The sequence below is a fragment of the Erythrolamprus reginae genome, chromosome 10, assembly GCF_031021105.1.
Source record: "Erythrolamprus reginae isolate rEryReg1 chromosome 10, rEryReg1.hap1, whole genome shotgun sequence".
In the NCBI taxonomy this organism is placed as follows: Eukaryota; Metazoa; Chordata; class Lepidosauria; order Squamata; family Dipsadidae; genus Erythrolamprus; species Erythrolamprus reginae.
The window spans coordinates 42,186,147-42,202,074 of NC_091959.1; the positions used below are offsets into that span (position 1 = coordinate 42,186,147).

The 15,928-nt window shown below is 42.4% G+C and overlaps 2 protein-coding genes across 2 annotated transcripts in view; one reads left to right on the plus strand and one right to left on the minus strand.

Annotated features, from left to right (window-relative positions):
- SLC25A1 (solute carrier family 25 member 1) overlaps nt 1-9,764 on the plus strand; it is a 51,768-nt gene extending 42,004 nt beyond the window's left edge. The window contains exons 7-9 of the mRNA XM_070762866.1: nt 2,017-2,132; nt 5,725-5,798; nt 6,537-9,764. Coding sequence (XP_070618967.1) covers nt 2,017-2,132; nt 5,725-5,798; nt 6,537-6,651 — 305 coding nt within the window. The 3' untranslated portion in view covers nt 6,652-9,764. The remainder of the gene's footprint in view (nt 1-2,016; nt 2,133-5,724; nt 5,799-6,536) is intronic.
- A 3,356-nt stretch (nt 9,765-13,120) lies between these two features.
- LOC139173218 (tRNA (32-2'-O)-methyltransferase regulator THADA-like) overlaps nt 13,121-15,928 on the minus strand; it is a 61,726-nt gene continuing 58,918 nt past the window's right edge. Inside the window, exons 30-31 of the mRNA XM_070762834.1 lie at nt 13,935-14,140; nt 13,121-13,429 (exon numbers count right to left, since the gene is read on the minus strand). Of these exons, the coding sequence (XP_070618935.1) occupies nt 13,173-13,429; nt 13,935-14,140 (463 nt within the window). The 3' untranslated portion in view covers nt 13,121-13,172. The remainder of the gene's footprint in view (nt 13,430-13,934; nt 14,141-15,928) is intronic.

Below are 15,928 nucleotides of genomic sequence, written 5' to 3' on the forward strand. Positions count from 1 at the left end.
GGCCAAGCCATGATTACAACACAGGACTTTGGATGTTGCTTTTGTTGATAATTCTCCAAAGTCAACAACAGCTTTTCTCCTACCGTGTTTCCCCAAAAATAAGACACTATCTTATATTAATTTTTGCTCCAAACGTTGTGCTACGTCTTATTTTGGGGGGATGCCTTATATTTCTCAAATAAGACAGATTCACAGGCGGAAAAGCTGACACCCCCAAAGAAAGTGTACCGTACGGTACACTGATTACAGTACGGTACCTGTCAGTATGGCACCCACACACACAAACGACGGCACTTATATGGTACAACAGTATACTCCCGCTATTGCAGCTTCCGGCCACCAGAGGAGCTACAGTCTACGCACTGTAGTGGAGACTGTAATGGCGGTGAGACAGCAGCAGACTGTGTCTGCTGTACTGGACGGTACAAAGTGATGGAAGGGGCCAGCATGGGATGCCACATTATTATGGTACCGCTATGAACAGCTTTGAATGGTACCGTATGTTTTTCCACCGTACCGTATGTAAACTTGACTACGCCTTATTTTGGGGGGGGGGGTGCCTTATATTAGCAAATTCTGCAAAACCTCTGACATGCCTTATTTTCGGGGTATAAGCTGTGATAACTTTGAACGATCATTACATCATCATCTTTTAATGACCCCATAACCCCTTGCAGGGTGAAATCTTAGTGGCCGGATGCTTGTCCTGTCGCCAATGTGGAATATATTCTCAATAAATATCTGCCTCTAACTAGGATTGAACTCACAGCCTGTTACTACTATGTACATAACAGTTTGGGTTTGACAATTTACACTGCTCAAAAAAATAAAGGGAACACTCAAAGAACACATCCTAGATCTGAATGAATGAAATATTCTCATTGAATACTTTGTTCTGTACAAAGTTGAATGCGCACGGCACCATGTGAAATTGATTGTCAATCAGTGTTGCTTCCTAAGTGGACAGTTTGATTTCACAGAAGTTGGATTTACTTGGAATTATATTGTGTTGTTTAAGTGTTCCCTTTATTTTTTTGAGCAATGTATAAACAAGCTAACAATGAATGCTTGTATGTATTGAATCACTACAACTTTAAGTGTTAATGTTGGAGATTGCCACAAGAGGGAGCCAGAAACATGATTCTCTCTCTGTCTCTGTTATTTCTCTGTTTGGTATTGCTGATTCATTGTGACTGCTGTAGTAAGAACTGTGTGTTCGATGATAGTTCAGGTATTTGTAAGCTGTACAAGTAAGGCTTGTAGTATTGTTAACATATTGAGAAAACATAGAAAATTGACAGCAGAAAAAGACCTCATGGTCCATCTAGTCTGCCCTTATACTATTTCCTTAGGATGGATATGTGTTTATTCCAGGCATGTTTAAATTCAGTTTACCAAGCACGTCTGCTGGAAGTTTGCTCCAAGCATCTACTACTCTTTCAATCAAATAATATTTTCTCACGCTGCTTCTGATCTTTCCCCCAACTAACTTCAGATTGTGTCCCCTTTCTCTTGGGTTCACTTTCCTATTAAAAACACTTCCCTCCTGAACCTTATTTAACCGTAGTTATTGACTGTGTATGATTGGACCATTTGACTTGACTACGATATTTGCTAAAGCAAACACTGTTTTATACGCTTTGATGTATCTGGTTTGTATGACTGAACCATTACTCATAATTTCTGACTATCTGATGGATATCGGCCAGAATTCGACATTTCCTTTGCGCATGTTCATCCTTGATAACTTAGGGGTCAGTCTGCATACGAGTGCTGCACCTCTAGGCCACCCCATCCACTCTTTGAACACTCATTAAATGAATTGTTGTAAACCGAGGACCACCTGCCCAGGTGGCTCATTGGGTTGTATTTCTTCTCTGTGCTATTTGGTCAAAAGACGGACAACCTTCAATCCGTGCAAATACAAAGTAATGAAAGAAGCCAGTGTTGTCTTGAAGGAGTAACCTCTCCCTTCCTTCCCTTTCGTTCTTCTCATCCGTGTTTCTGTCCTTTCAGGGGATGACCCCAACAAAGAGATTAACCCACTTGTGACGGGATCATTTGGCGCAGTCGCCGGGGCTGCCAGCGTCTTCGGTAACACCCCGCTAGATGTTGTGAAGACGAGAATGCAGGTAGGATGGGTTTTAGCAACTGTCTGTCTGTCTATTTACAGTATCTCTCTCTATATCTATCTATCTATCTATCTATCTATCTATCTATCTATCTATCTATCTACCTCTGTGTGTGTGTGTGTGTGTGTGTGTGTGTGTGTGTGTATATATATATATATATATATATATACATATACACACACACACACACACACACTGTATGTACAGTATATTTCACATGTTTTTGCTTTTTTGTTTTCATTTTGTTTTTGTTTTTGACACAATATATATGCCCTGGGTTGGGCCTAGAGGCAAAAAGGAGCTGTGACGTTCCTTCAATATACCAGGGTGATTCGACATAAACAACATATAGCCCCTCCCTGGTACAGAGCTGAAGGGATCAGGTCTGGTGGCTCAGCTGTTAATTCCCTGCCTTACAAGGCAGAAGCTGCCAGATCAAATCCCAGTAAGGGTGTGGCTAGCTGATAGACATGCAAAATATTACACAGGGCAAATATGTATGTAGATTGTTCTGAGTTCGGGTTTTGCCCTGTGTAATATTTTGCATGTCTATGCGACGTTTCGGTGAAATCCATCACATTCACCATCATCAGGCTGAAGTTTTAAGCTTCGTGTTGCTTTAAATAGTAAACGTCGCATAGACATACGAAATATTACACAGGGCAAAACCCGAACTCAGTATATATACCAAGACCGTCATACACACACACACACACACACACACACAGAGTGTTCCCTCGATTTCCGCGAGGGATGCGTTCCGAGACCACCCGCGAAAGTCGAATTTCCGCGAAGTAGAGATGCGGAAGTAAATACACCATTTTTGGCTATGGACAGTATCACAAGCCTTCCCTTAACACTTTAAACCCTTAAATTACCATTTCCCATTCCCTTAACCACCATTTACTCACCATTATTACTGGTACTCACCATTGAATAAGACACTTAGTGATCCTGATATTTATAAACATAATTATGTATTAACAATATTTTTATTTGTTATTTATTTGCAAAAATTACTAGTTTGGTGATGACATATGACGTCATCGGGTGGGAAAAACCGTGGTATAGGGGAAAAAACAGCGAATTATTTTTTAATTAATATTTTTTGAAAAAACGTGGTATAAGTTCGAACCCGCGAAAATCGAGGGAACACTGTGTATGTGTATATATATATATATATATATATATGTATGTATGTATGTATGTATGTATGTATGTATCAAATGTATATGTATATATATCCATCCATCCATCCATCCATCTATCTATCTTTCTATCTATCTACCTGTATATATATCTATATATATACTGTGTGTATGTCACATGTTTTTGCTTTTTTGTTTTTGTTTTGTTTTTGTTTTTGACTCTATCTATCTATCTATCTTCCTATCTATCTGTCTATCTATCTATCTATCTATCTATCTTCCTATCTATCTATCTACGGTATCTATCTATCTATCTATCTATCTATCTATCCATCTTCCTATCTATCTATCTATCTATCTATCTATCTATCTATCTATCTATCTTCCTATCTATCTATCTATCTATCTATCTATCTATCTATCTATCTATCTATCTTCCTATCTATCTGTCTATCTATCTATCTATCTATCTATCTATCTATCTATCTTCCTATCTATCTATCTATCTATCTATCTATCTATCTATCTATCTATCTATCTATCTATCTATCTATCTTCCTATCTATCTATCTATCTATCTATCTATCTATCTATCTATCTATCTATCTATCTATCTTCCTATCTATCTGTCTATCTATCTATCTATCTATCTATCTATCTATCTATCTATCTTCCTATCTATCTGTCTGTCTGTCTGTCTATCTATCTATCTATCTATCTATCTATCTATCTATCTATCTATCTATCTATCTATCTATCTATCTATCTATCTATCTAATTTGTATGCTGCCCAATCCTGAAGGACTCTGAGTGGCTTACAACAATAAAATAGTATAAAATAATATAAAACAATTTAAAATCACATTAAAACAGTCATAATGCACACCATATCCCATCCTATTGGGGTCGGAATCAAAGGTGTCAATTGCTCACAGGCCCCAGGCCTGCCAGCAAAGCTAAGTATTCAAGTCCTTCCAAGAAAGCCAGTAGGGTGGGGGCAGTATGGATCTTGGGGTGGGAGGGAGGAGTTAGTTCCAGAGACTGGAGCCGCCACAGAGAAGGCCCTCCCCTGCGGCCCCGCCAGCTGCCACTGCTTAGTTGATGGGAGCTATATGGCAGGAGACCCTGTGGGCTGTGATTGGTCCCTGGGAGCTATGTGGCAGGAGACAATCACGTAAATAGTCTGGCCCTAAGCCATGTAGGGCTTTATACGTGATAACCAACACCTATTAACTAGGGGTCCACAAATCTAGTAGCCACTAACATGAGTTTTAGGGCTGAGCTGAAGAATGTTTGATCTTTGACCTCTGGGCGCCTTTCCCTAGAGTCAACGCGGAAGAGGAGGTCAAACTTTAAATGTCTCTTTGATTAGCAGATCTGTTTTTCAGCAAACAGTGAGCCCTTTCGCCTAGTTGGAAGCTTGCGAATTAGAGAGGGGGGAAGTTCAGTTGTGTTTCCCATTTATTTATTTATTATTTTATTTATTTATTGGATTTGTATGCCGCCCTTCTCCGAAGACAGCATATAATAATAATCCAATACTAAAAACAATTGAAAACCCATTATAATAAAAACCAAACAGAAATACAGACATACCATGCATAATATTGTAAAGGCCTAGGGGGAAAGAATATCTCAGTTCCCCCATGCCTGGCGGCAGAGGTGGGTTTTAAGCAGCTTGCGAAAGGCAAGGAGGGTTGGGGCAATTCTAATCTCTGGGGGGAGTTGGTTCCAGAGGGCCGGGGCCACCACAGAGAAGGCTCTTCCCCTGGTTTAAACCACAACCAGAAATGAAATGGAGTGCGACCAGCTTGGGCCCAAGTGAGGCAAGCTGTCGAGTTGTGCGGTGCCCTACGTCTTCTTTCATTTCATTTCATTTTATTGGATTTGTATGCCGCCCCTCTCCGTAGACTCGGGGCGGCTAACAACAGTAATAAAAACAACGTGCGACAATCCAATACTAAAAACTAAAAACCCTTAATTTAAAACCAATCATACATACAAACGTACCATACATAAATTGTGGAAGCCGAGGGGGAAAGAATATCTTAATTCCCCCATGCCTGACGACACAGGTGGGTTTTAAGAAGCTTGCGAAAGGCAAGAAGGGTGGGAGCTATTCTAATCTCTGGGGGGAGTTGGTTCCAGAAGGCCGGGGCCGCCACAGAGAAGGCTCTTCCCCTGGGTCCCGCCAAACGACATTGTTTAGTTGACGGCACCCGGAGAAGGCCAACTCTGTGGGACCTAACTGGTCGCTGGGATTCGTGCGGCAGAAGGCAATCCCAGAGATAACCTGGTCCGATGCCATGAAGGGCTTTATAGGTCATAACCAACACTTTGAATTGGGACCGGAAACTGATCGGCAACCAATGCAAACTGCAGAGTGTTGCTGTTGCTAATCCAGCTTTCCCCTTCTTTCTCTTCTCCCTTCTTTCTCTTCATAGGGCCTTGAAGCGCACAAGTACAAGAGTACCTTTAATTGCGCCTACCAAATTATGAAATACGAAGGACCTCTAGCGTGAGTATTGGCATGGCTTTGAAAGATATCAAGGGTGATGGGGTTCACGGGTAGGCTTACCCCCAAGATCTGAGAGCAACCCATATGGGGTTGGGTTTATTTATTTTTATTTATTTGTTTATTTATTTATTTTGCCCAATACAAAATGAATACCTGTAGTAATATATAGCAAGGAAAGGATAGGAGAGAAGATATGAAAATAAAATACGTCAATGAAGAAAAGAGGAAAAGATATATGAATGGAACAAAAGATATAAGAATATACATATATATAGGAGAGTCAATTGGATAGGGGACGGAAGGCGCACTTATGCATGTTCATGGATTGGGTTCATAGTGAAGTTCATGGTTGGGTTCATGGTTGAGTTCATAGTTGAGTTCATGGTTGGGTTCATAGTTGAGTTCATGGCTGGGTTCATGGTTGAGTTCATAGTTGGTTTCGTGGTTGGGTTCATGGTTGAGTTCATGGTTGGGTTCATGGTTGAGTTCATAGTTAAGTTCATGGTTGAGTTCGTGGTTGGGTTCATGGTTGAGTTTATGGTTGAGTTCATGGTTGGGCTCATGGTTGGGTTCATAGTTGAGTTCATGGTTGGGTTCATGGTTGGTTCATAGTGGAGTTAGTGGTTGGGTTCATGGCTGGGTTCATGGTTGATATATTGAGTTCATGGTTCATCTATCAACCCTGAACCCAAGATTGGGTTCCTGGTTGACATCTCTCCGATTCATCTTCCTATCTAGGTTTTACAAGGGGACCATTCCTCGCCTGGGAAGGGTCTGCTTAGACGTAGCCATTGTGTTCATCATCTACGATGAAGTGGTCAAAGCACTCAACAAAGTGTGGAAAACAGACTGAGCCCTCACAGCATTGAGCCCGGTGGGTCCTCTGGCCCACCCCATCAGGCAACAGCTGGAACAAAGGTGTGACCAACTGCAGAAGACATTTGGAAGGGTGGTGTGCTTCTTCATTCTTTATTTTTTCTTCTTCTCGCTGGGAGCGGTGGTGCCACAAGTCCTCCTGGCCAGAGGACACGATTCCAGTCCCCAGATCGCTTGTCACCTTTTTACGATACTTTACTTATCGGATCGAGCTGCAAATAGAATGGATCTTCCCCTCTTCGGGTTTCATCGTAATGATCAATGACGCGAGACAACCGGAAGGGGTCAATCACAGAAATGAATTCATGGGTCATCATTAAATAGTTTTCTTCCGGTGGAGGGTCAGCGAATGACCAGTGGGCGGGGCGGGGGTGTGTGTGTGTTCTTCGGTGCTCTTGAAAACACACATTCTTATTGGCTTTCTCACTTGTTCACTTACAGAAGACAAGTTCTAGATACAACTTCCTTTCCCACCCTAAAAAAAAAACAGATTTGAGGCTGATGCAGAAAGAGATGTATGTGTGTTGTTGTGTATATGTGTAGATGCTGGTTTGTTTTTCCAGTGCCATTTTTATTTGACGCCTTTCCCACCAAACACTTTGGAAAAGTAGAGGTGGAACGTTGAGATCTTCAATAGAAAAGCTGTTTTAAGGTGATGATGCGTAAGGGGAGAGGTCTGAAAGTTTTTTCTCAACCTGTTGCTTCCCAGATCTGTAGAACTAATGGCTGGATCTGTTTAGGATTCCTGGATTTTTGTGGTCTAACAACAGGCTTTCAGGGCATTAGGTTACGGAAGACAAATCCTGAGACTTAACAGATGGCGCCATTCAAGGTACCTCCAAAGGAGATAATGGTCCATATCTTTCTTTGGAACCTACTAACTCTGGTGGAAAACTGGTTTTCATTCATTTCTGGACGTAGGAACCAAAACATTGAATACATTCCAAAAACCATCTCTTCCATGGTTTTCTTTTGGTAACTTGCAGTTCTTCCATCATCAAGTCCACCCCTTGGGTGGGACATTTTAAGCTTCTGGCATAGACAGGTCTCTCCAGAGCAGAATAAACGTTCTCTATGTAGGCCTCCTCCTAGACCAGGGTTAGGCAAGGTTGGCTCTTCTAGACATGTGGACTTCAATTCCCAGAATTCCTGAGTTAGCATGATTGGCTCAGGGGTTCTGGGAGTTGAAGTCCATATATCATAGAAGAGCCAACTTTGCCTACCCCTGTCCTAGACGCCTTCGCGTATCCCTATTGCGGAGAAACCAAACCAGGAAAGACTTTTCATGTATCTTCTCCCCTAGAGAAATAGCAGCGACCATGGATCTCCTACGATGGAGATACTAAGCCTTGGTAGATAGCATCTGCTTCTCCTCCTCTGGAAATTGCAGTCTTTCCCCCCCCAAGCTTTGAATTTTACGTGCCTCTCTATCCTTGTGCTTTTCACTTTGGGTGTTTTGTTGAGACGAATGTTTCTTTTTTAAATATATATATATATATATATTGGGCACTTCTTTTTTCCCCTTGGTCTCTATCTGAAACCTACAATGGATAATTCTCTTCGTGTTGGTTGCCTTATTGTGCCCATTGACTCATTCCGTAGACTTGATGGGGCTTCCATTCTTCACATCGTAGGGTGAAAAGGGAGCCATTGACATCATTTCTTCTTCACAACTTGCTCCTTGGGATGTCTGGTGGAGAGAAGACCCTCCCCATCCATCCTTCTTCTTTTTTTAAAGGCTCTTTGTTCTTCTCGGTAGACCTGCCTTAGTTTTGAGAACCAGAAGCCTTTGAACCAGGATCTGGCAAAGAATAGATTTTTTTTTCCTTTTTATTGGCCAAGTGCAATTGGACACACAAGGAATTTGCCTTTGGTGCATAGGCGACACGCCTTGACCGATTCTTGTACTGTATTAAGGGGGAAGGCAGCCCCCTTCGTCTCTTCTGCCCTCGTGCCAAATCGGGACATTTCCACTAACCTGTACCAAAGTTTTTTTGCATTGTGTGTCTCTTTCATTCTCCTCGCTCTGCTTGCTCTCGCTTGCTTTCCAAATTTAACCCTCCTGATGCAAGTTAGCTTAAATACAACTTGTGCTTCATGATGGGGGTTAGCGCATGGACACGGTCAAGGCACATCTGCTTGGCTGCAGCTGTCGGGCAGAAAAACTTTGGTCCAGAGCAGGAGTAGGCAAAGTTGGCTCTTCTCTATGACATATGGACTTCAACTCCCAGAATTCCTGAGCTAGCATTATTGGTTCAGGAATTCTGGGAGTTGAAGTCCACAAGCCACAGAAGAGCCAACTTTGCCTACCCCTGTCCTAGACACCTTCGCGTAACCCTATTGCGGAGAAACCAAACCAGGAAAGACTTTTCGTGTATCTTCTCCCCTAGAGAAATAGCAGCGGCCACTGATCTCCTACGATGGAGATACTAAGCCTTGGTAGATACCATCTGCTCCTACTCCTCTGGAAATTGCAGTCTTTTCTCCCCAAGCTTATGGACTTCAGCTCCCAGAATTCCTGAGTTAGCATTATTGGCTCAGGAATTCTGGGAGTTGAAGTCCACAAGTCATAGAAGAGCCAACATTGCCTTACTCCCGGTCCAGAGAAACTTGGTGGTAGCAGTAAGTGAGAACTTACGGTCCAGATGGAGACGACACCGATCTTATTTTCTCCTTTCCGGAGGTCGATATAAATCCATTTCTTTTTCTGTGAACTCTTAATTCTCGAAACTGCTTCTTCTACTATCTATATCAGGGGTATTCACTGTTGGTAGCTTTTTAAAAACCCTGTAGACCTCGTTTCCAATGCTGGTTGGGGGAATTCTGGGAGTTGAAGTCCACAAGCCTTCAAATTGGACACCCCCCACCCCACCCCCCGAGCTAACGTTTACGCAGTGGTGGCCAAGGTAAAGGGGTTTGTTGCTTGTAATTTTACAGGACCCGGTGTTTCTTAGATGGAAGATATAAATTAAACGTTTTAAATGTCTCTCTGTTTAACCCCTGGCGGCCTGAGATTAGTTTTGGTTTATGGAATTCCTCAGCTCTCCAGCATGGATGCTGTCAATAAAACCAATGTTGCCTGCTTGTTAAGTCCCTTGTCTCTTGGTTTCATTTCAACAATGCTGAGCAACGAAAATTAATACAGTTTAATACAGTTCCTCGTGTTGTAGAGACCCCCAACCATAAGTCTAGCAGCAATTCTCCCAACAGCTGATTGGCAGGAAGTCCAGAGGGCCATTTTCTCAAAAACCTCTAGTGATGAAGCACAATACAAAATCCACCTGTTTGAAATTATCTCCTGTTTGAGGACTACCTCTGGAGGTGGAAGGTTTTCCATAGGTGGATATTTTGAAAAAGGGACTTAGATGGGCCGCCTTACAAAACCAGCCTTGACTGGTTTTTCTGAATATTATGGAGGGTTGGGTTCCATGATTTTTATTTTGTGTTATTTTAATATTTTATATATGTCCCTTTAAAAAACAAACAAACACCTCTGCCAGCAATAACAAAAGCCGGTTTAAAAACAAAGCTATTATCTCCTTGGAACTCAATCATCTCATCACGAGCTAAGAGCAAAAAGAAAATTAATCAAGACGACGTTGACTCCCCGGCAGGATTAAAGTGTCCTTTATTTGTTCCTAGCCTAAGCTCGTTATTTATTTCGTTCACAGTATGGTTTCCAGCAAAGGAAAACGAGTCATTCCTGATTTTGCGATCTTCCTTGGTGGGATCATTAAGCAAACCCCCCCCCCCATTAACTTTGCTTCTCGAAACCCCCCTGGGGAGGTTGTAGATGATGGTCACACGACCCGAAAATGCTGCATCCCTCATAAATATTAATTCACGCAACTCCAGAGACCTGCACGTAACTTTAAGGATTGGCCACAAGTCACTTTTCCAGGGCTGTCCTAATTTTGAATGGTCATGAAATGTTGTAAGTTCTATTTGTCAGGAATAGAAGTAGCATTGAGACTTCCATACCGCTTCAGCTGCTTTATATCCCTCTCTAAGCGTTTTACAGAATCAGCCTATTGCCCACCCCAACAATCTGGGTCCTCATTTTACCCACCTTGGAAAGGATAGAAGACTGAGTCAACTTTGAGCCTGGTGAGATTCGAACTGCCAAATTGCAGGCAGCAGAGGTAGCCTGTAGTACTGCAAGCTAATCAGTGTACCACCATAGGTATGATATACTCTACTTTTCGGAGTACACTGGTACCTCGTGATACGAACCCCTCGTGATACGAACCCCTCGTGATACGAACCCGGGGTTCGGAAATTTTTTGCCTCTTCTTATGAACTTTTTTTGGCTTACGAACCCACCGCAGATCGCAAAATGGTGCTCAGCCGGCGGGCTTCTCGGCGTTCTCCCAAACCCGAACTTTTTGGGTTCAGGTTCGGGAGGCCGCCGAGAAGCGCCGCCGCCCGGCTGTCACCTGAAACAGCCGGGGGGCTTCTCGGCGTTTTCCCGAACGTGGCCTCCAGGAAGGACGTCTTCGTGACGTCAAAGCTCCGCCCATGGAATTCCCTATTGGGATTCCCCACCTCCTTTCCAGCCTACAGATCGGCCGAAAACACCACCGCTGATCACTAAAACAGTGCTCCGCTGGGCGCCGCCGCCCAGCTGTAACCTTCTGAAACAGCCGGGCACTTCTCGGCAGCCTCCCGAACCCGAACTTCCAGGTTCGGCGTTTGGGAGAATGCCGAGAAGCCCCCCGGCTGTTTCAGAAGGTTACAGCTGGGCGGCGGCACCCAGCGGAGCGCCATTTTGCAATTTTTCCCCCCCTTTGCATGCATTAATCGCTTTTACATTGGTTCCTATGGGAAACAATGTTTCGTCTTATGAACTTTTCGCCTTACGAATCTACTTCCGGAACCAATTAAGTTCGTAAGACGAGGTATTACTGTATAAGACACACCTTAGTTTTTGGGGAAGAAAATAGGGAAAAGAATCTGCTTACCAGATATTCATCTGGCTAGCGTCCTTAGTCCGGTCAGTTTCAGCACATTATTTTATCCCCTGGTTAGGGCTTAAAAAAAACTTATTCAGTGAAAGAGCTTGCAAGCCAGTAAGAGCTGGGAACATCATTAGCACCTGGTTAGGGCTGGAAAGAAACATTTGGAGCAAGTTAGAGCAATGAAAAAAACCTGCAAAGACTTAGGGCTTGAGAAACATTCTTTGCAGAGAGTAACAATGAAAGAGTTTGCAAGCCGGGAAGAGCTGGGAACATTGTTAGCACCTGGTTAGGGCCGAAAATTAACATTCTGAGCAAGTAGAGCAATAAAAAACTACAAAGACGGGGCTTGAAAAACATTCTTGACAGAGAGTAACAATGAAAGAGCTTGCAAGCGGATAAGATCTGGGAACATTGTTAGAGCTGGAAAGAAACATTTGGAGCAAGTTAAGGCAATGAAAAATCCCTGCAAAGACTTATGGAAAATGTTATTGACAGAGAGTAACAATGAAACAACCTGCAATTGAAGAGCTGGGAAGATCGTTGGCATCTAGTTAGGACTGGGGAAGAAAAGGTTTGAAAAAAGCTGTATTCGGAGTATAAGACGCGCCTGAATTTTCAGACTCTTAGGAAAAAGGTGTGTCTTATTGTTGTGGTTAGCTCTGGCCCAGCTCCTGCCCCAAGGACTGTGGGGGAGACATCCACATGCTGCAGGCCTGTTTTGCCCCCGGTGGAATCTGATGATGAAGGCTCCTCTGACCAAGAAGACATGAGTGACAGGGAGGAGGAGAGTGGGGCAGACAGCTCAGAAGGAGATCAATTATCTAGTTCCTCCTTGGATTCAGAACAAGAGTTAATGATACAGCCACGCATGCGGAGAGCGATGCATAGGCAGCAACAACTGAGAGATTATTATCAAAGAAAATGAGGCCACCTGTGGTTGGGTGGGGCTGTGGTCATTAGTGAGGCTGCTATAAATAGCAGCCTGTGGGTTTGGCCATTGTGGAGGATTATCTGATCGTTGTGTTTCATGACTGCTTTACTGACTTTGACTTTTTGTGTGCTGATTTTTCCCTTCTTGGAAACTAAACCAGAGCAAAGTGTGTTTCACTTTGTGAAAGAAGAAGGACTTTGAATTGCCTCACAGCTGCAAGCTAAGTATCACAGAACTGATAAGGGACTTGTATAAATTACCAGTTTGTTTGGAGACCAGTGCTCTTTGCTATAACAAAAAAGGGCTTAGTTTAAGTGAATTTTCATTATAAAGAACATTGTTCTGAATTTTCAAACGTGTGTGTCTGAAATTTGTACCTGTGAATTTTTGGGAGGATTCTATCAGAGAGCCCGACAGAACACTTATACTCCGAAAAATATGATAGGTTTCCTGCCTGAACAGGTGGTTGGAGTTGAAGACCTCAAAGATCCTTTCCAACCCTTGTTATTCTGTTATTCCTGTAAGGAATGGATTAAGTTTTGGGATCTACCCATTGCTTTTTTAAAAAAATTTTTTTTTATTAAAAGTCCTTTATGCTTAACCAGTTTTCTATAGTCCTGTTTGTTGCTGTTCCATCTCAACCACAATAGCCATTCCATGTTGGTGGAGCAGGTCCTTTAAGGAATGGACGGTGCAAATCAGCTCCTGGAAAGATACAGTAATTCCCGGGGTCCATTTGGGCTGGTTCTGGGTTTCCAAGATCTTCAGAACGTGGGCCACAAGGATGCCTTTAACCAACAGCGCCGTGACAGCAGAATGGACGTTAGGACACGTCAAAGCTTTAAGATGCAGGCAAGAGATGTCCTCTGAAACACAACAGATAGAACAGCGTTCTTTATTAGCCAAGTGGGATTGGACACACAAGAGAAAAGTTCAAGCTTAGGTGAACAGAGAGGCCACCATATGGACATGATCAGTAATGGTTTCAAAGAAACATAGAAGACTGACGGCAGAAAAAGACCTCATGATCCATCTAGTCTGCCCTTGGCTTGTATAAATGGTGCTTTCTATATAAAAAAGATTGATTTGAAATATCAGTGTGTGGATTCCTCCTTTGCTTTCAATCTGCATAGGCCCGGGAATCAAACACCTAAGTGGGGATTAGAACTCACCTTCTAAATAGTGATTGACACAAAGTCACTCAGCCAGCTTTGATGCCTAAGGCAGGACACAAACTCACCATCTCCTGGTTTTTGGCTTAGTAATGTCTCTCTGATTGAACCCCTTCCGATCCCTTCCCAATTGGGCCCCTTTTTAAAACTCACAATGGTTCTTAAGCTGTTGAAGACACCTCGGTCTTATCCAACTCACCTTGACTCCACCACCGTCTACAAAACTCTATGGTGCAGATGATTCCAGCACCGGCGGATTCTAGCCAGGATTGTATTGACTCCCAAAGTTTTCGAGAGGTGGACGCGTTCTCCACCAGTTGGAGTAGAAAGGGTAATAACATCTGGGAGAAGACTGCTGGTTCGGCGTAAACGTTGGGTTCATCCTCTTTGTAGAGACTGACCACTCTGAAAAGAGAAAAACGACATTCACACAACAATTTATGCATGTTATGTTTGTTTGTAGGGATGTTTGGTTTTTACAATAAGGGTTTTTAGTTGTTTTAGTATTGGATTTATATGATGTTTTTTATTACTGTTGTTAGCCGCCCCGAGTCTACGGAGAGGGGCGGCATACAAATCCAATAAATAATAAAAAATAATAATAATAAAAATTTAACATTTAACATTTAAATATGTTAAAGGATTAAATAAGGTTCAGGAGGGAAGTGTTTTTAATAGGAAAGTGAACACAAGAACAAGGGGACACAATCTGAAGTTAGTTGGGGGAAAGATCAAAAGCAATGTGAGAAAATATTATTTCACTGAAAGAATAGTAGATCCTTGGAACAAACTTCCAGCAGACGTGGTTGGTAAATCCACAGTAACTGAATTTAAACATGCCTGGGATAAACATATATCCATTGTAAGATAAAAACTGGACCGTAAACAGTTAACCTTAACGTGTTGTGCAAACCAAAATTTTTCTACTGGTTCTGTGTACCTAACCGTACCTGTAAGAGCCCATCCCTAGACAGTTCCCAGTGCTTTTAATTCGATGCTTCTCAACTAGTGGGGTGGGTCCCCATGGGTGGACGCAGAACCATGTCAGGTGGGGGCAAGTGCTTTTTTTGCTGCAGGGAGTAGGGTTTTTTGCACACGGCACAGAGCAGGAGACATGAAGTGCACATAAACTCTTAAGTGAAAGAGGATATCAATAGAATGCTAAATATACAATGGACAATCACTAAGGAAATGGCAGTACTAGTAAAAAGCAATGCGATGGGAGAATTTAGAGAAATAAAAAAAGCAGCAATAGAAAGCGCTCAGGCAGTAATAGTTTTGGGTTGGAAGGATGCGACAAAATGGACAATGCAAAATTGGTATGGGTACATGGTGGACCATATTCAATTTGAAATTATGAAAAAAAGGATAAATTCGGATAATGAAACTGAGTTGGGACAGCTGATGGGACGGTGGGACAAGGTAAGACGGTATATGACGAGCAGAATCCGAGACCAAGCTACAAGAAATAAATTGGAATCACTCTATAATATGTAAACAGATATATTGCTCTTGGGTCAAGTGGACTATACAAGAAACACCCCCAATTTGGTGGTGGGGAATGTGTGTGTGTCGGGGTGGTGGGCACAATTCACTATGCACTGTTTTATGTTGTGTGATATAAAATTTGTTAAAAATCAATAAAACATTTTTTTAAAAAAAGATAAACTCTTAAGAGACACCGTGAAAAAATATTTAACAGGGATGAAAAGAAAGGAGGAGAGAGACGGAGATAATGAGACAAACGTAAGTCTCCTGAAAGCGAAGACAAAGAAACATGACAAAGCGTATGTAACGCTTGGCTTCATTGTGACTACAGTGGGAGACAAGGAAAGACCGCTATGTCTAAAAATATTGACAATGGATAGCATCAAGCCAAATTAAATCATTTCAACACATTAGACCTCAATCACACTGATAGGTTGCTTGAGTTTCTTCAGCGAAAACGTGCTGAATGTTGCAAACAATCGTCCCGACAGGGAGTTGGGGTGACGCGAAATGTTCATTTTTTTCTGTTCTGCCTGACTGGCTCAGCAATGTGTAATAGTCCAATGAAAAGAAATCAAACACACATGTGCTTTGCTAAGCAGCAAACTTGCATTAGATAAACAAAAATAGCTGACTCAAAAAACAGTTCTTAATGTCCGAAAAACAATAGAAACATACCGTGTTTCCCCGAAAGTAAGGCAGTGT